Source organism: Scyliorhinus torazame, chromosome 14 (assembly GCF_047496885.1).
Source record: "Scyliorhinus torazame isolate Kashiwa2021f chromosome 14, sScyTor2.1, whole genome shotgun sequence".
Classification (NCBI taxonomy): domain Eukaryota; kingdom Metazoa; phylum Chordata; class Chondrichthyes; order Carcharhiniformes; family Scyliorhinidae; genus Scyliorhinus; species Scyliorhinus torazame.
This window is the reverse complement of record NC_092720.1, coordinates 53,090,828-53,117,981: the sequence shown is the minus strand read 5'-3', so window position 1 is coordinate 53,117,981 and position 27,154 is coordinate 53,090,828. Positions and strand designations below refer to the sequence as shown.

At 43.9% G+C, this 27,154-nt stretch overlaps 1 protein-coding gene across 2 annotated transcripts in view; it reads right to left on the bottom strand.

The window, feature by feature from the left end:
* Positions 1-27,154, bottom strand: part of fxr1 (FMR1 autosomal homolog 1) — a 137,964-nt gene that overhangs the window by 58,575 nt on the left and 52,235 nt on the right. For both annotated transcript variants that reach the window (XM_072474204.1, XM_072474205.1), the window contains exons 5-10: positions 26,629-26,777; positions 20,961-21,054; positions 20,008-20,124; positions 12,480-12,650; positions 3,995-4,073; positions 416-525 (exon numbers count right to left, since the gene is read on the bottom strand). In XM_072474204.1, the coding sequence (XP_072330305.1) occupies positions 416-525; positions 3,995-4,073; positions 12,480-12,650; positions 20,008-20,124; positions 20,961-21,054; positions 26,629-26,777 (720 nt within the window). The remainder of the gene's footprint in view (positions 1-415; positions 526-3,994; positions 4,074-12,479; positions 12,651-20,007; positions 20,125-20,960; positions 21,055-26,628; positions 26,778-27,154) is intronic.

The window sequence follows — 27,154 nt, the reverse complement described above, 5'->3', positions numbered from 1 at the left end:
ATTGGAGGATATTTTAGAAACTGAAAAATAAGACCAATTCATTTGAAAAGGAACTCAATATTTAAAGGGGAAATCTTTAGTTAAAACGTGTTTACATTTAAGTGGTTAGATTGTTTTCACAATTGCAAACATAGATAGATGAAGTACCAACAAAATTTCCTTCAACTCACTGGCTTTGGTCAAAATTAATATAATTTTATGCCCACTAGGATCATGGAATTACACAAGGAAAATGTAACTTTTAGATTTTCTTGTTCCTACCACACTATTACTATCACAAGACAGAAATCAATAAAAAGGAGCAGAAAGAGGTGGCTGGATTTCTAATTAGAATCAAAGAACAATGAGAATGGAGCTTCTAATAGCATGACAGGGTGCTGTATGAAAGCATGTTACGAACACTTCAATAGATTACCTCTTCTCTGGGTTGTCTGCTGTCGTTATCACCTTCAATTCGCACTCTCACTACACCTGATTTATCCACTATCTCCTGAATAACCTTCCCATTTTTGCCAATAACTTTTCCTGTAATCAAAATGAGAAAGCATTAGAAATTTCATTTCAATTAAAATTTTAAATGTAAACCATTAACTGTTATCAACACACACAAAAGGCAAATTAAACAAAGGGAGGCCTTGTCAATGATCTTCACTCATCATAGGGAGCAATATTCATAGATCTCATGCTCCTCATGCATGAATCAAGTGAAGAGTTTTAAATAAACTGTCTGCTAATTGTCCTCTAACCTTTAATCCATAGTCTGTATCTGAACTTTGTGGGTAGTCAAATGGACCAAATTGACGTTTTGCAGTCAGGACAGTGTAATAGGGAAAGATCAAGCGCAGTTATTTGCATGACCAATTCTAGTAATTTAAGAAAATAGTCAGATCAATTTGCACAAAATTAAAACTGGCTGAATCATTACATTGAAATAAATGACAGCTATTCTAAAATAATGCTCTACTTTGACCAATGCAGCAAAATTGTCATAAGAAGGCTATTCGATCCATTTTAACTGATCTATCCCATCGGATCCTGCTTTCCTCCCATCATGGCATTCAGCAGTTGACATCTCTACCACCACAGCAGAAACCAACCGTACATGTTGATTATTGCAGGTTTATAACTAGCAGACCCCAGTTTAAAATTTCACTTTTACCAGTTCAAGACTATGTGTCATGTCCTACTGCCACAATTTGAAATAGTGTTCAATCCACTTATTCCATACTATTTATTACCTTGTATGTGGCTCGTAAGATCATAAATCAAATAGCCTTCTTTTCAATGCTGTAAATCCAAGTTTCTATAGTTGTTCTTCATAATTCAATTGCCCAATACAAAGGATCAGTTTCATGCTTTTCTACAAATCTCTTCCAAGGGTCGTCTCAATGGCCAGGATAAAACACAGCTCTTACGGTATTTTTAAAATTTACTTTGACAGAATGTGGGTGTTGCTAGCAAGGCTCGATCTTATTGCCTACTTCTAATTGCCCTAGAGATGGTGGTATGTGAACTGCCTTCTGAGCTGCTACAGTTCATGACATGACGGTACTTCCACTGTGATATCAGGTGGAGTTCCAAGATTCTGGCCCAGCAGTGATGAAGGAACAGTGATATATTTCCAAATCAAGATGGTGTATGAGTTGGAAAGGGATTTGGATATGGTGTACCGCACTTGGATTTGGATGGTGCTATCCAAGAAGCCTTGACAAGTTGTTACAGTGCATCTTGTAAATAGTACACATGGAATCCATCTGGCACTTTTGATGGAGGGAGTGAATGTTTCGGGTGGTGATTGCCAATCAAGCGGACCGTTCTGTTCTGGAAGGTGTCAAATGTCAAGTGGTGTTGAATTTTGCATTCATTCAGGCACATGGATAGCATTCCTAGCCTCTGACTTCCTCTTGTAACCACAGTATTCATGCGACTGGTCCAGCTAAATTTCTGGTCAAACACAACCCCAAGGAAGTTGATGGTAGGGGATTTTGTAATGGTAATATTATTGAATGTTATGGGGAGGTGGTTAGACTTTCTTGTAGCAGGTGTCCATTGCTTGTCACTTGCATGGTAGAAATGTTACTCGTAACCTATGAGCCCATGCCTGAATGTTGTCCAGGTCTTCTTGGGTACAATCTGCTTCAGTATTCAAGGATTGCAAATTGAACACAACACTGCAGTTATCAGCCATCTACCCCACTTCTGACATTATAAATCGAGAGAATGCCATCGAAGAAGCAGCTGAACATGGCTGGGTCCAGGACACTGCCCCAAGAATTCTTGCAGCAATGTTCTGGAGCGGAGATATTTAGCTTCCAACAACCACAACCAACTTCTGATGTGCTAGGTATGACTCCAGCCAGTGGAACATTTCCCTCAATCTCAGTGATTTGAATGATTCAATAGAATCCCTGCAGTGCAGAAAGAGGCCATTCGAGTTTGTACCGACCCTTTGAAAGAGCACTCTACCTAGACCCAATCCCCCACCTTATCCCCGTAATCCCACATAACCTGCACATATGAAATTGGGGCACCTGGAGGAAATCCACGCATTTAAAAAATATATATTTTCTTTGAAGATTTTTCATTTTTAACAATATAACCATATAAAAACGGATGTCACAAGTTATCCTCTAAAAGAAACACAACCGACACTATAGATCACATCCAAAAACCCACCCTCCCAACGGTAAACTAAACCATCCCTCTCCCACCCAAACAACTATCTGTAACTAACTCTTTAAAAAAGGAAATTAACCCACACAGACATGGGGAAGCCATGCAAACAGTCACCCAAGGCTGGAATTAAATCCAGGTCCCTGGCGCTGAGAGGCAGCAGTGCTAACCACTGTGCCACCCTATTCTAGGGCTCCTTAATGCCACATTCAGTCAAATGCTGCCTTGATGCCAAGGGCAGTCAGTCTCACCTCATCCTTCGTGTTCAATTCTTTTGCCCATGTTTGGACCAAGGCTGTAATGAGGTCTAGAGCCCGGTGGTCCTGGTGCAAACCAAACCAAGACCTGGTGAGCAAGTGCACTTGATAGCGCTGTCAATTACATAATTTTTCACTTGTTAAGATGGCGAGGAGACTAATAGGCAGTAATTTGCTTGATTGAATTGTGTCATTTGAGTGTCGCTTAGAAACTCTAAAGTGTATTATGGAGTTCACTGACCCATAACTTTTATGTTGAATTTGGCTAGGATCAGCACAAAGCCCTCGCCTCAGGTGTGATTCAACAGACTCCCGAAACACTTTAATCAAAACAAGGTTTATTCTAAGAACATAGTTTATTTATATATGAAGACAGCAAGAATTTTTATCAATTTCAAACATAAAGACACCACACAGCTACAGTAATCATTTATTGAATTCCCCCTTAATTGTTCCAATTCAATAACAAAATCCAATAAACCAAAAAACACTATTCAAGGGCGTGGCCCAGCACACTGCATTCTCACGTGAATGGGACTGGTCTTTTTATGAAATTCTGAATCAGTCTCAACCAGCAGATTCAAACTCCTTCCAGAAGGCAAACTATATCTTTTAAGTTACCAAAGCAGGTAGCCACAACCTGTTTACTTCTGGAAGTTTTTAAAATGAAAATATAGAAAGACATGGGACACTTCTTTCTCTTCCAAGTCCACAGCAGTCAAACTGAAACCAAAACACCTCGCACAGCCCAGCTCCTCCCACAAAATGACATCACTTGTCATAGGAGACAAAAACCTTTCTTAAAGGGACACTCACATGACAATTGGTCCTGCTTTAGTGATCGACAAAAGCTCTCACCAGAGCATGACAAACTCAGACTTGCACTCTATATTTCAGGTTAAATTAATTTGCTATTTGCTTTCCTAACTGCTGTTCTGGAGTGATCTTGCATGTTGAACTCCAATTCATCTAAAACACCTAGAAGCCTCAACTTAATTCTTAGCTATTTTGACACCCTTAATACTGTACTGAAGTCCATTTTAATGGCTACATGCACCACTTACCTACTAAATCCCTGGGAACTTGAACAGAATCCTCCACAAACTCAAGATAATTTCGAGCCTTCTGGACTGCTTCCTCGGTCTGAAAACAGATTAGAAAGTTCATGTGTTGTGCTAACTGTGAAATACTGCATGCATGGTGATCAGCTGCATTGTCTGCATCTGCATTCTAACCATTTCTGCCACCTCGCCCCTCCTTATACAAAGACCGACAGCCAGAAATCTCAAAGAAAAGTCAGGTTTCAGCTCTTGTTCTCAATCAAAATACCGAGGGTTATTTTTATGGTGAAACAGTCTCATTCTGGAATCTTCTTTTAATTCTATTAATAACTTCCGGTTGCGGCGATGCGGAGCTAAGCCGCAATTTTCGGCAGCTCCTGCAACAACGGATTTTCGGGCTCTCCAGAGGAGCCCCAACGGAGCTTTTTTAAAAATTAATCCCGTGTGGGAAGGTGCAGTAAGGTCCGCCCTTACGATATATGGCAGATATCAGCGGTGGAACGACAAGAAAAGAGGTCCTGGAGCAGAGACCAAAACGAGGGGAAAAAAGCAAGATGGCGGAGGGCGGAGAGCGAGCAGCGTGGGGGCCAGACCAGCAGGAGTTCCTCAAGCGATGTGTGGAGGAGCTGAAAAAGGAGGTGCTGCCGCCAATGCTGTTGGCGATCGAGGGGCTGAAGGAGACCCAGAAGACGCCGGCGGTGGAGCTTTGTGAGGTGAATGATAAAGTGAATACCAACGAGGACGAGATGCTGGGCCTGGCGGTAAAAATGGAGGCGCACGAGGCGGTGGGCAGAGAGAATAGAGGTCCTGGAGAACAGGTCGAGGAGGATGAACCTCCGGATTCTGGGTCTTCCCGAAGGAGTGGAGGGAGCTGATGCCGGGGCGTACGTGAGTACGATGCTCCATTCACTGATGGGTGCGGAGGCCTCTCCGAGCCCCCTGGAGCTGGAAGGGGCCCACCGGGTCCTGGCAAGGAGACCCATGGCCGATGAGCCGCCACGGGCGATAGTGGCAAGGTTCCATCGCTTCGCGGACAAAGAAAGCGTGTTAAGATGGGCCAAGAAGGTGCGGAGCAGTAGATGGGAGAACGCGGTGATCCGAGTTTACCAGGATTGGAGCGAGAGGTGGCAAGGAGCAGAGCTGGCTTCAACCGGGCCAAGGCATTGCTGCATAAAAAAAAGAGTCAGGTTCAGCATGCTGCAGCCTGCGCGACTGTGGGTCACTAATCAGGACCGACACCATTATTTTGAAACGCCAGAAGAGGCTTGGACCTTTATTCAGACGGAAAAACTGGACTCGAACTGAGGGGATGTGGTTGCGGGGGGAGATGTCGGTTGTATATGGGGTTGTAAATATGGGCAAAGAATACTTCATGGGTGGGATGATGGATGGGGAGGTGGGTAGAGTTCTGGTTAAAATTCCTAAAATTCCTTTTTTCTTTTCTGTAGACGCGATAATGATGATGGGGAATGTGGGTGTTGGTGCTGGAGGGAGGTGAGACTCGGGGATGAGGGAACTGGGATAAGGGCCGCAACAGGAGCTGCGCCACAGGGGGCGGGGCTGGTTTCCCGTGCCAAAAAGGGGGGGGCGGGAAAGAGATGGAGGAAGGTAAGGAGGAGAGACTCCCACACGGGGGAGATCAACGGGAAGGTGCGGGAAGCCGGGGTCAGCAGAAGTCAGCTGACTCACGGAAGTAATATGGGGGAGCAAAAGAGCTAGATGTAGATCTAGCGGGGGGGGAAAGAGGGGGGATTTTAGGGTTGCTGCTGCACTGTCCGGGGTGGAACTGAAAATGGAAGAGGTGGTCGGGACGGAGGTTCCCCGCCTGGGGGACTGGAGGGTGCGGGAGGCGCGAGCACGGGACTGGCCTAAGATAGGAGATGGCTAGTCGGCGGGGTGGGGGTAAACCCCCCAATCCGGCTGATCACGTGTAATGTGAGAGGCCTAAATGGGCCGGTTAAGAGTGTTCGCGCACCTAAAGGGACTGAAGGCAGACGTGGTCATGCTTCAGGAGACACATCTGAAGGTGGCAGATCAGGTCAGGTTAAGAAAGGGATGGGTAGGACAGGTGTTCCATTCGGGGCTGGATGCGAAGAATAGAGGGGTGGCAATACTGGTGGGAAAGCGGGTGTCGTTTGAGGCCAAGAACATAGTAGCGGACAAGGGAGGCCGATACGTGATGGTGAGTGGTAGGTTGCAGGGGACGGAGGTGGTACTGGTGAATGTATATGCCCCGAACTGGGACGATGCTGGATTCATGAAACGGATGTTGGGGCGTATTCCAGACCTGGAGGTAGGGAGCTTGATAATGGGGGGGGGGGGGGGAGGAAGGTAGGGAGCTTGATAATGGGGGGGGGGGGGGGGATTTTAATACTGTGCTGGACACAGCATTAGATCGCGCTAGATCTAGGACGGGGAAGAGGCCGGCTGCGGCCAAGGTGCTTAGGGGGTTCATGGACCAGATGGGGGGAGTAGATCCGTGGAGATTTGCCAGGCCTTTGGCCAGAGAATTTTCCTTTTTCTCCCACGTCCATAAGGCCTACTCCCGGATAGATTATTTTGTTCTGGGCAGGGCATTGATCCCGAAAGTGGAGGGAACGGAGTATTCGGCCATAGCCATTTCAGACCATGCCCCGCATTGGGTGGAGCTAGAGCTGGGGGAGGAGAGGGACCAACGCCCGTTGTGGAGGTTGGATGTGGGACTGCTGGTAGACGCGGAAGGGTGCGGGGGTGTATCGAAAGGTATCTGGAGGCCAACGACAACGGGGAGGTGCAGGTGGGAGTAGTATGGGAGGCGCTGAAGGCGGTGGTCAGGGGAGAGTTAATCTCCATCAGGGCTCATAGGGTGAAGAGAGAGGGCAGGGAAAGGGAGAGGTTAGTGGGGGAGATTTTAAGGGTGGACAGGAGCTATGCAGAGGCTCCAGATGAGGGACTACTCAGGGAGAGACAAAGTCTCCAGACAGAGTTCGACCTGTTGACCACAGGGAAGGCAGAGGCACAGTGGAGGAAGGCACAGGGGGCGATATATGAATATGGGGAAAAGGCTAGTCGGATGCTGGCACACCAGCTCCGCAAGAGGATGGCAGCGAGAGAAATAGGGGGAGTCAAAGATGGAAGGGGAGCCACGCTTCGGAGTGCGACGAAAATAAACAAGGTATTTGAGGCCTTTTATGAAGAGCTGTACAGATCCCAGCCCCCAGCGAGGGAAGAGGGGATGAGACGATTCCTAGATCAACTGAGATTCCCGAGGGTGGAGGAGCAGGGGGTGGCTGGTTTGGGGGCACCAATTGGGTTGGAGGAGCTGAGCAAGGGTTTGGGGAGCATGCAGGCGGGGAAGGCCCTGGGACCGGACGGATTCCCGGTGGAGTTCTACAGGAAGTACGTAGACCTGTTCGCCTCGCTACTGGTGAGGACCTTTAATGAGGCAAGAGAGATGGGGACCCTGCCCCCGACAATGTCGGAAGCGACAATTTCTTTGATCCTAAAGCGGGACAAGGACCCACTGCAATGTGGATCGTACAGGCCGATCGCGCTCCTCAATGTGGATGCAAAGTTGCTGGCAAAAGTGCTGGCCACGAGGATCGAGGACTGTGTCCCAGGGGTGATCCATGAAGACCAGACGGGATTCGTAAAGGGCAGGCAATTAAACACTAACGTGCTGCGGCTCTTAAACGTGATGACGATGCCATCGGAGGAGGGAGAGGCGGATATAGTGGCAGCTATGGACGTGGAGAAGGCCTTTGACCGAGTAGAGTGGGAGTACCTCTGGGAGGTGCTGCGTAGGTTTGGGTTCGGGGGAGAGTTTATCAGTTGGGTTAAGCTCCTTTACAGAGCCCCGATGGCGAGTGTAGTGACGAACCGGCGGAGGTCGGAGTACTTTCGACTGTACCGAGGGACGAGGCAGGGGTGCCCCCTGTCCCCCGTTGTTCGCATTGGCGATCGAACCATTGGCCATGTCATTGAGGGAGTCTAATAAATGGAGGGGGGTGGTCCGAGGGGGAGAAGAGCATCGGGTGTCTCTATATGCGGATGACCTGTTGCTGTACGTGGCGGATCTAATGGAGGGGATGGTGGAGGTCATGCTGACTCTAAGGGAGTTTTTGGGCTATAAGCTCAATGTAGGGAAGAGTGAGCTCTTTGTATTACAGGCGGGGGACCAAGAAAGAGGGATAGGGGACCTAGCGCTGAGGAGGGCAGAGGGGAGCTTTCGGTATATGGGGATCCAGATAGCCAGGAGTTGGGGACCCTACATAAACTGAATCTGACGAGGTTGGTGGAACAAATGGAGGAGGATTTCAAAAGATGGGACATGTTACCGCTCTCGCTGGCGGGTAGAGTGCAGTCGGTCAAAATGGTGGTCCTTCCGAGGTTTCTGTTTGGAATTCGGTGCCTCCCCATCGTGATCACTAAGGCCTTTTTTAAGAGAGTAGGTAGGAGTATTATGGGGTTTGTGTGGACAAATAAGACTCCGAGAGTAAGGAGTGGGTTCCTGGAACGCAGTAGGGACCGAGGAGGGTTGGCGCTGCCAAACCTGGGGAGCTACTACTGGGCAGCAAATGTGGCGATGATCCGCAAGTGGGTTATGGAGGGAGAGGGGGCGGCATGGAAGAGGATGGAGATGGCGTTCTTTAAAGGAGCGAGCCTGGGGGCGTTGGTGAGGGCACCGCTGCCGCTCTCGCCGACAAAGTATACCACGAGCCCGGCGGTGGCGGCAACGCTAAGGATCTGGGGCCAGTGGAGACGGCACCGGGGTGCAATGGAAGCACGGTGTGGTCCCCGATCAGGGGTAACCAGCGGTTTGTCCCGGGGGGTTCCAGAGCTGGCATCGGGAGAGGATTGGAAGAATGGGGGACCTGTTCATCGACGGGACGTTTGCGAGCCTAGGGGCACTGGAGGAGAAGTTCGAGTTACCCCCGGGAAATGCCTTTAGATATATGCAGGTGAGGGCTTTTGTGAGGCGACAGGTGAGGGAATTCCCGTTGCTCCTGGCACAAGAAGTTCAAGATAGGGTGATCTCGGGGGTATGGGTCGGGGAGGGCAAGGTGTCGGAAATACACCAAGAGATGAAAGAAGAGGGGGAAGTGCTAGTAGAAGAGTTGAAGGGTAAATGGGAGGAGGAGCTGGGGGAGGAGATCGAGGAAGGGCTGTGGGCTGATGCCCTAAGTAGGGTTAATTCCTCCTCCTCGTGTGCCAAGCTCAGCCTGATACAATGTAAGGTGGTCCACAGAGCGCACTTGACGGGGGCGAGGTTGAGTAGGTTCTTTGGGGTGCAGGACAGATATCATCGTAGAATTTACAGTGCAGGAGGCCATTCGGCCCATCGAGTCTGCACCGGCTCTTGGAAAGAGCACCCTACCCAAGGTCAACACCTCCACCCTATCCCCACAACCCAGCAACCCCACCCAACACTAAGGGCAATTTTGGACACAAAGGGCAATTTATCACGGCCAATCCACCTAACCCGCTGTGGAAGGTGCTCAGGGAGCCCGGCGAACCACGTCCATATGTTTTGGTCATGCCCGGTACTGGAGGGGTTCTGGAGAGGAGTGGCGGGAGCAATATCTCAGGTGGTGGAAGTCCGGGTCAAGCCAAGCTGGGGGCTAGCGATATTTGGAGTAGTGGACGAACCGGGAGTGTAGGAGGCGAAAGAGGCCGGCATTCTGGCCTTTGCGTCCCTAGCAGCCCGGCGAAGGATCTTGCTAATGTGGAAGGAGGCGAAGCCCCCCAGCCTGGAGAAATGATATGGCTGGGTTCATAAAGTTGGAGAGGATTAAGTTCGCCTTGAGAGGGTCTGCGCAGGGGTTCTACAGGCGGTGGCAACCGTTCCTAGACTATCTCGCGGAGCGTTAGAGGAAGGTCGGTCAGCAGCAGCAGCAACCTTGGGGCCATGTATATATCTTGCTCTGCGCAATTCCTCATTTTTTTGTTACCGGGGGCGGGGGGGTTATTGTTTGTAAGGGAGAAAAATTGTGTTAAAAAACGTTAATAAATATATATATATTTTTTAAAACAGTAATAGAATGTTCTTCCAATTAAGTACCATTCAGTTTGGGGCTAAACTTTGCTACAATTCTGGTGAATTTTAGTGGTGGGTTTTAGTTTTCCCAGTACAATTTAATTTTATCCAATAAGCTAAAGATGACAAAGTGTAGACTATTAGTTAATCTCTCAGTCCACGTTAGGTGCATCATTTTTTAATACATGCTATTGTGATGCAGATAACACTGACAAAACATGAACCTTCAAAAAGCTGCCCATATGCTGATTGTGATAAGTAGGGAATTCCAAGATTTCAATGATGAAGGAACAATAATCATCAAGTCAGAATGGTGTTCTAATTTAGAGGGGAACTTGGAGGTGATGGTGTTGACAAGATCTTGCGTTTCTGGGGTGCTGTATGTTACAAGGCTAGGAGTTGCTACCAAGGTCGGTCAGTTGTTACAATGCACACAGTAGAAAATACAATCTGCAGCCACAGTTTTCTGGTTGTGGTTGTAGCAGAAATCCTCACCAAGCATGCTTCTGATATGTAGTGTCTTGGCTACATTTTGGGCTCCAGCATCCAGAAGATAAAACTTAACTGCTGCCACCCACTGGAACAAAGTTGCTTCCCTTATGACGCCCAAGAGGATTCAAGTAATAGTCCCACAGTTTTCCAAAGATAAAGTTGACATGCAAAATGTACCAGTGACATTGCCATAAATACATCCGAGTAAACCTCTTTTCACCAGCGCCAGGGACCAGGGTTCAATTCCTGCCTTGTCTGTGTGGCGTTTGTACGCTCACCCAGTATGTGCATGGGTTTCCTACCACAGTCCAAAGATGTGCAGATTGGGTGGATTGGCCATGCTAAATTGCCCCTTAGTGCCCAAAGATGTGCAGGTTTGGCTGGGTTACGGGTATGGGTCGGGGAAGCGAGACCTGGATGGGGTGCTCTGAATGGCATCCGTCTACACTGTAGGGATTCTATGAAATGAACAAACTTGGACTCAATAACAAATAGAGCTAGGGTCAAAAGTATTTGGTCAAGTTATATGAATGTTTGACTTGAAGCATAACTGAACCCAGCAACTGTTTTTCCACACTGCAAAATGCTACACTGTGTTGTTCCCAATGGTCCTCAGATATAACATACATGTCCTGGATCTTGGAAAGCGGATTAAAATTTCAAAATTTGCCAATGATACCAAACTTGGAGGAGAGGAAAATAGGGATGATGATGTGAATTGCCTGCAACAGGATATATTTAATGTAGAGAAATGTTCGATGATGTATTGGCAGGGGGTACTTACTGGCATAATTCAGTGCTCCGCAAGTTTTTCCCCCCACGCTTGGGCCCATTTCAAGGCTTTGTTATGCCTTGATCCCTCAAAGACCGGAGTGTGGGGAGCTGGGAGAGATTTGCGAGAGGGGAGACCGGAGAGCAGGGGGGAAACTTATAATATTCAGATTTTAAAAATGTTTTCCTTTTCAGTAGATTTCTAGCAACAGGAATCAGACCATATCAGCCATTTAGCCAAGCCAATCATTAAAAAAAGTGTTGATTTGAAGAGGCTTTGCAGTTATTTGACAGGTGTACAAGAAAGCTTAGATAAGATAGAGAAGGAAAAAAAACATTAGCTGCTTATATAAAGACACGGGGACATAGATTTAAGATTTTGAGCAAGAGATGCAGGGGGAATGCAAGGAAAGACTTTTTTTTAAAAACGCAAGTGGTAACTACCCACAAGGGTGATAGAAGCTAAAACAATGATTTCAAAACAAAATTAGATTGTCACTTGAAGGAAATAAACTTGCAGTCACAGGAACCAAGCAACCTTGTTCTGTGCCATAAACAATATTAAGTGTGGAAAAGGTGACATTTTATGATTTGCAATTATGCAGACACTTTAAATAAAAGGTTTTCTTGGTCATCTCACAAATGTATGATATGTGAAGCAAGTCTTGCAAAGTACTACGAATAGCCCGGGGGAGAGGAGAGTGAAAAAGCTTCCACTCTTAGCATTGACACAACCACAATGGCATTAATTATCTACACTCACATGAAAAACATCCTTCATGGGTGAAGTGTTGGGACCATATGCAAGTACAAAGTTATTGCTGTAAGTGCTGAAGCTACTAAAAAAAAAAAATCTTGATTTGAGAAAATCCACAAACGTCTGGCTTTTCCATCAAAACTTAAAAACTGTGTCCAAGTCGTTAATGTGGATGGAGAAAGAGTAATGGAAAGATGAGACAGTGGAAATAGAGATTGTTTTAACTGTATATAGAACATTTACAGACAAAAGTATTCTTCACTCAAACCTAATCAAAAGTTACTCAATTTCAAGGTTTCATAAATCTGCAACATATTTTTAAAATCAATGTTATTGGTCGTGTTCTTTAAAAGTTCTTTTGGGGGAATAATGTTAAGCTTTTTCTCATGCCCATCATTGTTAACTCTCAAGGTGGTCAAAAACCCCCAAAGAAAATGTGCCTGCAAACTTACCTCTCCATAAATCCTGAATGTACCAGTTTCTTCATCAAGTTCAATTGCTGTGACACCAGAAACTTTTCTTGCTTGCTGAATATTGGAACCATGGGTTCCGATTGCTAGACCCATAAGATCCTCTCTGACAGTAAATTCTTCTTGGAATGCAGCTGCTAGCTGCTTGGTACTCTGGTAGTTAAAAATCACAAGAGCTAATTATTTCATACAAACAATACATACGAACACCATCATACTGGTGCCATAGAAGAACCAGGCAACGCGCCTCAACGACTATCGTCCGGTGGCCTTGACATTGGTCGTAATGAACTGCTTCGAGAGGTTGGTCATGAGGAACATCAACTCCATACTCCCAGAATGCCTAGATCCACGGCAATTCACATACTGCCACAACCGGTCCACAGCAGACAACATCTCCCGGGCCCTACACTCATCCCTGGAGCATCTTGACAACAAGAACTCCTACATCAGACTCCTATTTATTGACTACAGCTTCGCCTTCAACACCACAATCCCAGCCAAGCTCATTGCAAAGCTCCAAAACCTAGGACTTGGCTCCTCACTCTGCAACTGGATCCTCGACTTTCTGACCCATAGACCACAATCAGTAAGGATAAACAACAACTCTTCCACGATAGTCCTCAATACCGGGGCTCCGCACGGCTGCATATTTAGCCTCCTTATTGTACCCCCTATACACACGTGACTGCATGGCAAGTTTGCTGACGACACGACCGTAGTGGGTCGGATCTCGAACAACAAAGATTCAGAATACAGAAGGGAGATAGAGAACCTAGTGGAGCTGTGTAATGACAACAATCTCTCCCTCAATCTCAGCAAAACTAAAGAGCTGGTCATTGACTTCAGAAAGCATAGTATCGTACACACCCCTGTATGCATCAACGGGGCCGAGGTGGAGATGGTTGTAGGTGTGCACATCACCAATCTGTCCTGGTCCACCCACGTCAACACTATGACCAACAAAGCACAAAAGTGCCTATACTTCCTCAGGAAATTAAGGAAATTCGGCATGTCCACATTGGCTCTTACCAACTTTTACAGATGCACCATAGAAAGCACCCTATCTGGCTGCATCACAGCTTGGTATGGCAACTGCTCGACCCAAGACCGTAAGAAATGGCAGAGTTTTGAACACCGCCCAGTCCATCACACGAACCTGCCTCCCATCCATTGACTCGGTCTATACCTCCTGCTGCCGTGGGAAAACAGGCCGCATAATCAAAAGCCCCTCCCACCCGGCTTACTCACTCCTCCAACTTCTTACATCGGGCAGGAGATACAAAAGTCTGAGAACAGATTCAAAAACAGCTTCTTCCCCACTGTTACCAGACTCCTAAACGGCCCTCTTACGGACTGATCTGATTTCTTCACCCATTTTCTTTACTGAGTGGTACTACACTCCTGTATGCTTCACATGATGCCTGTGTCTATGTATTTACATTGTGTATTTTATATTTGCCCAATGTATTTTCAGTTCACTTACGACACGAAACAATACTTTTCACTGTACCCCGGTACATGTGACAATAAACAAATCCAATCCAATCGAAATAGGAACAGACGTAGGCGATTTAGCCCCTCGAGCATGCAAGGCCATTCAATAAGGTCACGGTTGATCTGTTTGCATTGAGTTCCACATTCCCATCTCCCACTAACCTTTGATTCCCTTGTCCATCAAGAATCTATCTACCTCCACCTTAAAAATATTCAGTGACCACGCTTCCATTGCCAGTTGAGGCGAGTTCCAAAGCTGTGCAACCCTCAGAAAATATTTCTCCTCATCTCTGTCCTAGAAGTGCGATCGCTAATTTTAAAACAGTGCCGCTGGTCCTAGACTCAGCCACAAGAGAAAATATCATTTCAGCTGATGCAGAACAGACATTTGGGTTGGCCATGAATGAACTGCAGACAGAGCAGTTAAAATGAGAATTTAAAGATTTTTAAAAGATTTTGCACGTGAAACCTGGCTTATGATATTCAATTACAATTTCCCGACAAGTGCAATTAAAATTTCCAAGAATGAAACATAATTTACGCAATGCAAAATCTTAAATATCCTGAATCCCTAATTTTACATTGTAGCATTGTATACCTTATAGCAATGCCATGGAAGAGGTGGATGAGAGTTCAAATTCCTAATCTGAGCTATGTTGTGAAGTGTATAAGTGGAGCTGGAACACCTCACTAATCAACTGTGAAGCACCCTCTGGCTATCAATGTAGCATCAGTGATGGTCTCTCAGAATACTACCTATCCTCTCGATAGCGGGATATAAATGGTTTAACAGAACTAAATAATTCAAAACATCTTGAATATCCAAGGTACCCAATTTTTAGCATTCAATTTTATGTACTCAAACAGTGTTCAAGTACTCTTCAGGAAAGAGATTATCTAGTCAATTGGTTTGCAAAATGAAGACAGTCTACTTAGGTGACATACTCCCATTTGTACTAATATGAAGATTTTTTTTGTTGATATGAACAGAGAACATTAATGAAAATGTACAGCACAGGAACAGGCCCTTTGGCCCACCAAGCTTGCGCTGATCCAGATTCCTTATTTAGACCCACTAGCTGTTGCCCAAACGATCTGTATCCCTCCATTCCCCGCCCGGTCATGTGTCTACCAAGATACATCGTAAACGTTGCTATCGTGCCTGCCTCCACCACCTCCACTGACATCTACCACCCTCTGCTTGAAAAACTTTCTCGCACATCTCCCCTAAACATTCCCCCTCTCACCCTGAACCTTTGCCCCAATGTAATTGAGTCTTCCATCCTGGGAAAAAGCTTCAGACTATTCATTCTGTCTATACCTCTGGTAATTTTGTCCACCTCAATCAGGTCACCCCTCAGCCTCCGTCTTTCCAATTAAAACAAGTTGAGCTTATTCAACCCCTCCTCATAGTTACCACTCTCCAGACCAGGCAATGTCCTGGTAAACCTCCTTTGCACTATCTTCAAAGCACTTGAACCAGCATAGGTTTTTGTTTTTTTCCTCTGCATCCAACTACACACACACACATATATATATATATATATATATATATATATATTTACTAACACTAGAACTAGGGAAAACATTTTGATAATAACCCAATTAAGCCACTTGCAAAGCTTTTCCATCTGTCTTAATGCTGAATCTGTAATCATTTATTCACAGCTGAATCAGAAATGTGTCTTTTTTGGAATGCTGGAAATGAATCAATATTTGGTGTACAACGACAGCACTTTATTCGGAATATAGGACCAGGGGGCGGCACGGTGGCACAGTGGTTAGCATTGCTGCCCACAGAGCCGAGGACCAGGGTTTGAATCCCGGCCCTGGGTCACTGTCCGTGTGGATTTGCACGTTCTCCCCGTGTCCGCGTGGGTTTCACCACCACAACCCAAACATGTGCAGGATAGGTGAATTAACCATACTAAATTGCCACCTAATTGGAAAAAATAATATTGGGTACTTAAGTTTATTTTTAACATTTTTTATAAGGAATATCGGACCAAGATTAGGATATACATTAATGATCCGGAAGAAGGAACTGAAAGCACTGTTGCGAAGTTTGCAGATGATACAAAGATCTGTAGAGGGACAGGCAGTATTGAGGAAGCAGGCAGGCTGCAGAAGGACTTGGGACAGGCGAGGAGAATGGGCAAAGAAGTGGCAGATGGAATACAATGTGGAAAAATGTGAGGTTATGCACTTTGGAAGGAGAAATGGAGGCATAGACTATTTTCTAAATGGGGCGATGCTATTTTCTAAATGGGGAGAAATCAGAAGTACAAGGGCCTTGGGAGTCCTTGTTCACGATTCTCTTAAGGTTCACATGCAGGTTCAGTCGGCAGTTAGGAAGGCAAATGCAATGTTAGCATTCATGTCGAGAAAGCTAGCATACAAGACCAGATATGTACTTCGTAGGCTGTATAAGGCTCTGGTCAGACCCCATTTGGAGTATTGAGAGCAGTTGTGGGCCCCATATCTAAGGAAGGATGTGCTGGCCTTGGAAAGGGTCCAGAGGAGATTCACAAGAATGATCACTGGAATGAAGAGCTTGTCATATGAGGAACGGTTGAGGACTCTGGGTCTGTACTTGTTGGGAGTTTAGATGGATGAGGGAGGATCTTCTTATTGAAACTTACAGGATACTGCGAGGCCTGGATAGAGTGGACGTGGAGAGGATGTTTCCATTTGTTGGAAAAACTAGGACCTGAAGACACAATCTCAGACTAAAGGGGCGATCCTTTAAAACAGGGATGAGGATGAATTTCTTCAGCCAGAGGGTGGTGAATCTGTGCAACTATTTGCCGCAGAAGGCTGTGGAGGCCAAATCACGGAGTGTCTTTAAGACAGAGATAGATAGGTTCTTGATTAACATGGGGATCAGGGGTTATGGGGAGAAGGCAGGAGAACGGGGATGAGAAAATATCAGCCATGATTGAATGGAGGAACAGACTCGATGAGCTGAGTGGCCTAATTCTGCTCCTATATCTTATGGTCTTATGTTTCGCCCACCATTCAATAAGATCATGGCCCATCTGCAACCCATCTGCGTATATCTATTTTTGCCCAAATCTCTTCATGCCTTCAGAATGAAAAAAGACATCAACCTCAAATTTTAAATCAATAATCGAGCATCAACACTGTTGGAGGCGCCCCGATAGAGGTGAAGAGAAAGTGGGAAGAAGAGCTGAGGGGGGAGAAGTTGGAGGCCTGGTTATGGGAGGAGGACCTGAGGAGAGTTAATTCATCCTCGTCGTGTGCCAGGCTCAGCCTACTCTAGTTTAAGGTGGTCCACAGGGCACACATGACTGTGGACCAAATGAGCAGGTTCTTTGAGGAGGTGGAGGATAGGTGCGGGCACTGTTCAGGGAGGTCCTGCAAACCATGTCCATATGTTTTGGGCGTGTCCGAGGCAGAGGGGTTTTTGGCAGGGTTTGCTGACGTCATGTCAGAGGTCTTACAAGTGAGGGCGGTCCGAGTCCAGAGGCGGCAATCTATGGTGTGTCTGAAGACCCGGGAGCCAGGGGACGAGAGAGGCCGATGTCCTAGCCTTTGCCTCCCTGGTGGCCAGAGACGAATCTTACTAGGATGGAGGTACTCGGAACTCCCGAAGTCAGGGGTATGGGTTAGCAACATGGCAGGGTATCTAAAATTAAATTTGCCTTGAGGGGTTCATTGCAGGGGTTTGCTCGGAGGTGGCAGCCGTTCATCGACTTCTCTGAGAAAAATTAAGCTGTCAGTGGGAGGGTAAGGAGGGGTGGAGGAGGACGCATGGGAGATGGGGAAGGTAGCACTGTTTGTGTAAGCCATGTTGGCTGGGGTTAGTGCTCGGGAAATTTGTTGGTTATATTGTGTTTTTGCTTTTGTTGGCATTTGATTATAAATGCGTTAATAAAATATTTTCTTTTAAAAAACACTGTTGGGAGGAACAGAGTTCCAACTTCTCTCAACTTTTCTGCATAGAAGGATTTCCGAATCTCACCTTGGAAAAGTCTGACTCTAATCTCTTAGACAATGCCCCCAGTCCAAGGCTCCTCAACCAGCAGAAATAGATTTCTTCACTCTATCTATTCCCCTTAATATCCTGAAAACTTAAAACAAATTCCCTGTAACCTTCTAAATTCAATTTGTGTAATCTCTCCTCATAATTTAGATCTTGGGATTCAGATATTATTCTAGTCAATCTATACTGAACATCTAGCAAGGTCGAAATATCTTCCCTAAGGAATGGTAACACATCAGAGGTTTGCATGGCTGAAGTGTGACTTCTATCACCTTGAACTCTAGTCCTCCATATCTGAAGGTCAGTATTCCATTAGCTTCTGTTTATCAACATATCACAAACAGGTACAGAAAATAATCTACCTGCTTGGACAATCAAAGCTCTTCAGGATTCCATTGCTTCTGGCGTTTCACTGCAGGCTTTCATGATATATTCCACAAAATTTACAATCTAGTTACTTGAGAAACTGCACTTTGCTTTAAGCTATATATATATAATTTTCACCCTTTTTCCACAGAAAAAACCCACCATGCAACTTCAGCTGGATTCTCCCTTCAAGAACTTTTGGGCATAAAATTTAAGAATTGTTCAGAAGAACAATACATTTTGGGTGGTCATTTTGTATTAAATATTCTCTTGAGTTTTCCTCAATGAATCCTACTCCCTTTTAGGCCAGAATTATTTCTCCTCTTATTTGCCATTCTTTAAAAATCCTGCCCTTCATTCTATCAATTTAGAATATTTTTAAAGCAATAAACGTATACTGCAGATTTTAGAAAGTAGAGCTTCCAAGAGGCAGATGTGAATCCAATTTGTCTATACCTAGCACCCAATCGGAGCTCTCCTGTAAACTGGATAACTAGAGCTAGAATACCTCACCAATTAGCTTGAAGCACCTATGGATACCAATGATGGTTCCTCCTAACCTCTTGCTAGCAGAATATAAATAGCTTTACAGAACAAGCAAAATAATTTTAAACATCTTAAATCTCCAAAATGGACAGAAAAGTACCATTAGTTGCTGTTCCAAGCTTTACTGATTATTCTCATCTTAAACATTGTAGGTACACCATTTCTCACTCTAATCAAGAAATGGAATTGTTGCTGCTCAGAGTGCAATTTTATTCAGCGATTGTGCATCATAGGATGCCTAAATATACCCCCCTTCTGTGCAAGATATACTGAAGTACACTGCAATTTCCTATCATTAGGCACATTTTTGATCTACTTAATCTATTCTCTAACAACATAAGCCAATATTGCCAGTAATCTCTGCGGAAGTCCAGTTTCTTAAAGACAAAACATGCATTTTTTGAGCTAGTTATTTCTCAAAAATAAAAATACCAAGTTAGTGAAATACAATCTCGGATTTATCTTTTTATACATTTAATTAAGTGCTATTGTTCAGTTAGGTTCCTCCCCAATAATTTTACAATTACAGACAGCATGGTAGTGAAGCTTCTGCTCTTCAAATGATCTCCATCCCATAGCAGCAAGTCTCTGAATAAGTCTACCAGATATCCTCCACTTCACAAAGTCATTTCATGTGCCTCATGCATTACAAATCACAGAAAAATTCCATCAAGGCTATTCTTGAAGTCTCCTATACTTCCTTTAATGTCAATGGTCTTCGATAACATTCAGCTACTTTTCATCTAGAATCAAGGACCCCACAAATAATCATCAGAAAGGATGCAGAAATTAAGTGTTAAATTTTTTGTATTATGTTTTGATCATTTACATCTCTTAGGACATGCCCATTACAGTCAAGTCTAATCTCCTCTTTGGCGTTCAATCTGGCACAAACACGTTTATTAAAAATAAAAATTGCCCGTTGTCTCCTTTATACGTGTCATATTAATTTTTGATTTCATTCATTCCTTTAAAAAGTAATTATTAAATGAATATATTGAACATCCTTTATCTTCAGAAAAGAAAAGCCATTGATTAACAAGCCACGCATTAGTCTTTCAAACTAAGCTTTGATGGGACAATAGGTTTGCTTACCTCCAAATGTTTGGTTGCCTCTTCATTCCTGGACACAAGCATGAGCTTTGTACGAATGCTACGCAAGTGCATATCACTAAGAATGCTAACTCTCTTCACTGTGGCCTCTTTAGTAGACTAGGTTAAAAAAAAATAATAATAATCTGTACAATTTATAAAGCAAAACTTAATTTTTTTAAAATTCCAGCAATGCTCCACCCACAATGTTACTTTTAGCTTATTAGCATATTCCGAATCAGGCACGTCCACTGAAAACATGAGTGTGCATTTAGCTACAAGAGTTGCCCTTCTAATCAGTCAGATAACAAGCATATCATGCTCATTTGCCCATTTATCATTTATTTGAAATTAAAACTATTTTTAAAATTTCCATGATTAGAACACTTCAGTAAAAGTAAGTAGTCGGAATTCCCTAATAGCTACTCAAGTCTGCATTTCCATTCCATCCTATTTCTACATTCCTTGTTTTCCTTATCCAAAATAAAAATTGGTCTCCAGTCTTGAGTGTACTCAATTAATTAGCATCCAAAACTTTCTGTGGTAGAAAATTCTAGAATCAGGGCCCTCTGGGTTAAAACAATTCTCACCAGAGCCCTAAATGGCTAACCCACTTATCCGAGCATGATACCCTAGTTCTAGACTCTCCAGCCACAGCTAACAGCCTCACAGCATCTATCCTATCTAGCCCTCTAAACATTTCAATTAGACCACTATTCCCTCTTCTAAAATCCTGAGTAAGTAGGCCCATTCCACTCCATTCCCAGCTCATATGGCAGTCCTTTAACCCCTGGAATCAATCTCATGAATTTTTGTTTCACCCCCTCAAAGGTAAGTGCATCCTTCCTTAGGTTAAGATGACGAGCTCCACACAGTGGTGAGGGCTCACAAAAGCCTTAAAACGATCGCAAAAATCAGTTTTGAAAATCAAATCTAAACAAGTCTTCAGTTCTTACCAAAACCAACAACTGACCAGTGTCAGCACTATAGCAAATGCAGTCTGCTTCAGTTGCTTTCTTAAAATCTTTGTGTGCATTTTCATGTGCACAGCTGGATGAGGAAAAAAAAGTGTTAAATCCAGATAACATATTCCTGCAATCAACAACAACAAAAAGCACTACATTCAAACTATTTTCCAAAAACAAAAGGCATGCTTTAAACCAAATATGAAAACTGTGACATTGGACAAATTTAATTTTAAGGATAATGAAAGCAAAACCTTCTTTGGATCACAGAATGAAACACCACAAAAGGCAGCAATTCTACCCATCATACCAGTACTGACTCAGCTAAAGAGTAATCCATGGCTTCCACATGCCTATGTTTACCCCACAGCTCTGAAAATTCTTTTTTCCCAAGTTTATATGCAATTCCCTTCTAAAGGTTGATCTGTAACTACTTCCTTCATTGTTTAAAGTAGTGGTATTCAAGGTCGTAACTCACCATATAAATACATTTTTCACCTTTCTCTGGATCTATTGTTCATTGTTTTAAATCTGGGTCCGCTGGTACTGTTACGAAACCTTGGGTTAGTGTGCGGTCAATTCCAGCCCACATGTCCCAGAGTCACAACATAAGTGCATTAACTAATAATTCTTTGAAAAATACCCGAAGCCGTTAGCCCTTGGCTGCCCAATAATTACAGTCACCAGGTTTACAAATGTAAACACTTTATTTATAACAAGGGTTTTTTTAAAAACGGCAAAAGAGAACGAGTCGTTGTTTCAGATTTGGTGTTTTCAGCACTTTACTCCTGTTTAAACTTGCTTTCAGTTTGTGGTTTAATTGTAGGTTCATTTCAGTCTCGAGTGCGCACGCGAGCAAGAGAGCGAGAGCTCTTGCCTTCGTCGGCAGCCTGTAATGATTTTCCTGTTTATTCACTCATTCAGATTCTCTGCAGCCACAGGAGTACAGCCTTTCTGGATAAACATGGAGGGAAGAGAGTAGGATCTGGTCTCTCAAGCTGCCAGGAATCAAACTAAAACTCCATGGATCTCTGAAAAGCACTCCACTGGGATAGGATCCAACCACCACTTGTTACCGACCAGAGGAAGGCCTTTTGGGCCCAGTCAGTGGCCACCAACCAATTAATCAAGCCGAGTCCCACCCCAACTCTCTCTCTGGTGCCAACGAGTCTGAAGCCAACTGTTCAAACCAGCAGGAACTAGTATTCTCTCCGTTAAGTTCTGAACTCTGCTGCTTGAGTTAAAGATACATATCCATGAATCATTCATAAAGAATAATAACGACAAAATAAGAGTAGAGGAATTAGGGGAATAAACAGGAAGGATTCTTACATACCTCCCTCCCTAAAAGGATGAAACTTCAGGGCATGGACGTTTCATTACGAGGTTTGCAAGACATAAATCACAACACATATCCATCTAATCCATCCCCAATATGCAAGCTCCTTTCTCAGTCTCTACATTGCTAACTTAAAATGGGTGACAAAGCATCCGCAATCACATTATCCTTTCAAGGAAGGTGTACAATTTTAACATTAAACTGTTGGAATAATAAACCCCAATGGAATAACCTTGCATTCTGGGTTTTAAAAATCTCTATAAACACAAATAGATTATGGTCTGTGTAAACTAAGCTTTGTTGATTGTCATGTCGGACATATACTTTAAAGTGCTGAAGGGCTAGTAGCAAGGCTTCCTTCTCAATGTGGAATACTTTTTTTGGCACGGATTTAGTTTTTCTCGAAAATCACCCCACTGGCCTCTCTATTGCCGCCTCATCGTCTTGTAGTAGCAATGCCCCTCACCCCAGGTCACTGGCATCAGTGGCAATTTAAAATGGTTGGGAAAAGTCCGAGGTGGCCAGCACTGGCTCGCTTATTAGGAAACCCTCAACTTCTCAAACACCTCTTGGAAATCTGTGGATCACACCATTTTCACTTGCTTCCCTAGCACATTGGTTAAAGGTAGCGTTATAGTCCGGTTGAAGATGCTGCTATACTACTGAAGAAGGTACCGCTATAGTACTAGTTAAAGGTGCCGTTATAGCACTGAAGTTCGATATGAATTTTCTATAGAATCGGAAGGAGCCTCAATTTTCCGTTTGGTTTTAGGAGCAGGGTTGTCCAACAATGCCCTTACTTTGGCCGTTCTGGCATTATTTGCCCCTGTCCCATCACATGGCCTAAATAGGTGACTTTTGGCCAAATTAATTACTAGCCTAGCCAACTCAAATTGTCTGAATAGCCCGTTCAATTGCTCCATATGTTCTTCCCACGTGTCACTATATACTACCACGTCATCCAAGTAGACCACACAGTTAGGCACTCCAACCACTACTTGGGACACAAGCCATTGAAATATTGCTGGTGCATTTATTTTAGTCCAAACGGCATTACCCTGCATTGAAATAATCTCCAGGGCATTACAAAAGCAGATAGTTCCCTTGCCTTGGGAATTAGTATGACCTACCAATAAACTTTCAACAGATCAATCTTTGAGAGGAAAGAGGCACTACCTATTCTATCAATGCAATCTTCCAATCTTGGAAGCAGATATGAATCTGTTTGGTGATGGCATTTATCTTCTGGTAATCGGTGGCATTTATTTTACGGTAATATATGCAGAACCGTGATTCGATCAGATGTACGCACCAACATACCGGCGCGTTCCAATTGCTTACCCAACTGGGCTTAATGAAGTCATTTTCCAACATATAGTGGATCTCTGCCTCTAACTGAGCCAGATTTTGTGCATTCAGCCAAGACGGTGCTGCTTAATCGGTTTGGAGTCAGAGTTTCCTATGATTTTTTCAAATTCGTTCTTGGATGTGGCCGCCGCTGGCTGGGTTAGCATTTGTTGGCCCATCCCCAATTGCCCTTGAACTGAGTGGCTTCCTAAGTCATTTCAATGGGGTGGGGGGTGCAGTTAAGCGTCCAGCATATCGCTGTGTGGGTCTGGAGTCACATGTAGGCCAGACCAGGTAAGGATGGCACATTTCATCCCCTGAAGGACATTAGTGAACCAGATGGGTTTTTAATGACAATCGACAATGGTTTCATTGGTCATCATTAAATTTTTAATTCCAGATTTTTTATTGAATTCAAATTCCACCATCTGCCATGGTGGGATTCGAACCCGGGACCCCAGAGCATTACTCTGGATCTCTGAATTACTAGTCCAGTGACAATGCCGCTGCACCACCGCCTCCACGTCTACAGCATGACTAGAGCAAGTTCACCCTGGGGTATCCCTACAAATCTGTCACTATTTTCCCAGTGTCCTCATTAGATCTTTCCGTTATCCTTCTTCGAAAACTGGACCTCTAATTGTCCTAAGATGTCTGTATTTGTTAATCGTACTATCCGAGGGTCATTCTGTGTGCCATCTCTCTCTTCTCCTACCTCATTCTTCCCATTACTGTCTTCTTCCATTACTTGTACCACCTGACGCTTGTCCTCTTCCAGCCTCCTCCCTACTATCTGTTTAACATGTTTATATGGCACAACCAGTCCTTCTTCCTATGGTCTCTAGCACTGATTAAGTAACTTACCTTACTCACTCCCCTAACCACCTTAACGGGACCACTGAATTTCACTTTCAGAGGTTCACCCTGCAACAGCAACAATACTAATACCGCATCCCCAACCTGGAGGTTTCGGTACCTAGCTTGTTTATCCGCTCACAGTTTCTTTCATTCTGGCTCCAGAAACCTTTAAATGCTCCTGGGCTACCCAACAGGCTCCTGAGAATATTCCCAGAAATGCAGACGCATAATCCAACATTGGAGAATTTCCTCAATGTTAACGGACCCTGTATTTCATGGCCATAAACCCCAAGAAAATAGTTTTTGTTTCAGATGGGCATTTTCAGCACTTTACTCCTGTTTAAACTTTGCTTTCAGTTTGTGGTTTTATTGTTGATTCATTCCAGTGTCAGAAATACAGCACCCACAGCCTTTCTGGAGGGGGGAGGAGGAGGGAAGAGAAGAGAGTCTGTAATGGTTTTCCTGTAGATTCACTCATTCAGATTCTGAATACAGCCTTTCTGAAGAAACACAGAGGAAAGAGAGGATCTTGTCTCTAAGTTGCCAGGAGTCAAACTGAAACTCCTGGGACTCTGAAAAGCATTCCACTGGGATAGGTTTCAATCACCGCCTGTTACTGTGCAGGGTACAGCCTTTTGGGCCCATTTAGTTGCCACCAACCAATCAGTGTCCCTAAGACCATAAGAGCAGAATTAGGCCGATATCCCATCGAGTCTGCTCCACCATTCAATCATGGTTGATATGTTTCTCATCCCCATTCGCCTGCCTTGTCCACTTAACCCCCGATCCGCCTATTAATCAAGAAACTCTCTCTCGTGCCAACAAGTCTGAAGCCTTCTGTTCAAACCAGCAGGAACTAGCATTCTCTCCGGTAACTTCTGAATTCTGCTGCTTGACTTAAAGATACATGTCCATTAATAATCCAAAGATAAAAAATAATAACTGCCAAAAAAAAGAACAGGATGCTTGCATTATATAATACCCATGGAAACATTTCTTCATCTATTCCATCAACATACTTCAACATTTTGAATGCTTCTACTGTATCTCCTCTCAACCATCTCTGCTCTATGCAGAACAATCGTAATTTTTTTTTGAACCTCCACATAAAATTTCTCAACCGATATATTACTTCATAAAGAACCTCTGCATCTTTTTAAAAGGCCTCAACATCTTTCCAAAAACGTGGAAATAATGTTCTAGCTGAGGCTTCAGCAGTGATTTTTTATACGGTTTTGTGTAACTTTCTCTTATACACTATCCTCTATTTATAAAACATCCAAGGTATGTGAACTCCCAGGTTTCTCAGTTAAGGCACCTGCTAATGGTACCATTTCGTTTTTTTTTTTAAATGAGCATTCCTCATTCTTCCTTGCAAAAATGCATCACTTCTGCATTAAACTTCATTCTTAGCCAATTTTGTACCAAAGTTGCCATTATACCTTTATTCTCAGAGGCTTCATTTTTGCTATCAAACCCATTATTTGACATTTTATCAATCACCTTTTGAAAATCCAAAAACACAACAGTACCCGCACTCCCATTTATCAACTTTTTCTATTACTTCATTTAAGATGTAATGCTCCAAGTGTACAAGGATTGATTTATAAATCATCTGCAGGAGCAAATGCAAGAATATCATGCATATCATGTAGTTGGTTGACAAGTAGTTAATTTGATTAACGAAAAAGTGTTTCTTACCCATATTCTGCAAAATAGCAATGAAAATGCTAAATAATTGGGTTGCCTACCACGAACAACATTGTGAATAGAAGAGGGGGAGGCAGTGACGCAGTGGTATTGTTGCTGGACTAGTAACCCAGAGACCCAGGGTAATTCTCTGGGCACTTGGGTTCGAATCCCACCACGGTGATAGTGGAATTTGAATTCAATAAAAAAAATCTGGAATTAAAAGGCTAATGATGACCATGAAACCGTTGTCAATTGTCGTAATAACCCCATCTGTTTCGGTAATGTCCTTTACAGAAGGAAACCTTATCATCCTTATCTCGATGCCCTCAGGGATGGGCAATAAATGCTGGCCTCGCCAGCGACGGCCACATCCCATAAAGAAAAATCGATATATTTCAAACAGTTAAATGGAGCTCTACTTACGCTTCTTTTAAATCATCAGGAACATCAATTGTGCATTTGAAGAAAGTATTCTTTGTAACTGCCTTGTTTGAGTTCATCGGCCGTAATCGCTCAAAAGTAACAATTTCGTTGTATGTTGCATCACAGGCAGCATATTCAATTACATAAAACTGCACAGAACAAAAGAATGTCAAACTTTGATACACTATGCATATTTGTATATAAAACACTTTATTCAGTCTACCTAAAAATTACTCTCTCCAGTAATGTTTGGTGCATATAAATGTGCACCGGCAGGTGGTTAAATAATAAGCATTTGATGTCTAAATTTTAAGAACATCACATTTGTTAAAAGCATAAAAATTTAGGGGTCAACCTGTGCAACACATTGCATCCTCAAATATTTAATTTCCATTAGAAGATGTAATCTTGGGTTCAACCATCCTTCGTGGGCAAAACATTCCAACAACCCTCTGTATCAACTTCTCTTCACTGTCAGTCACCATTTTAAATTGATGGTCCATCACCAACTCCCCAAACAAAAAGA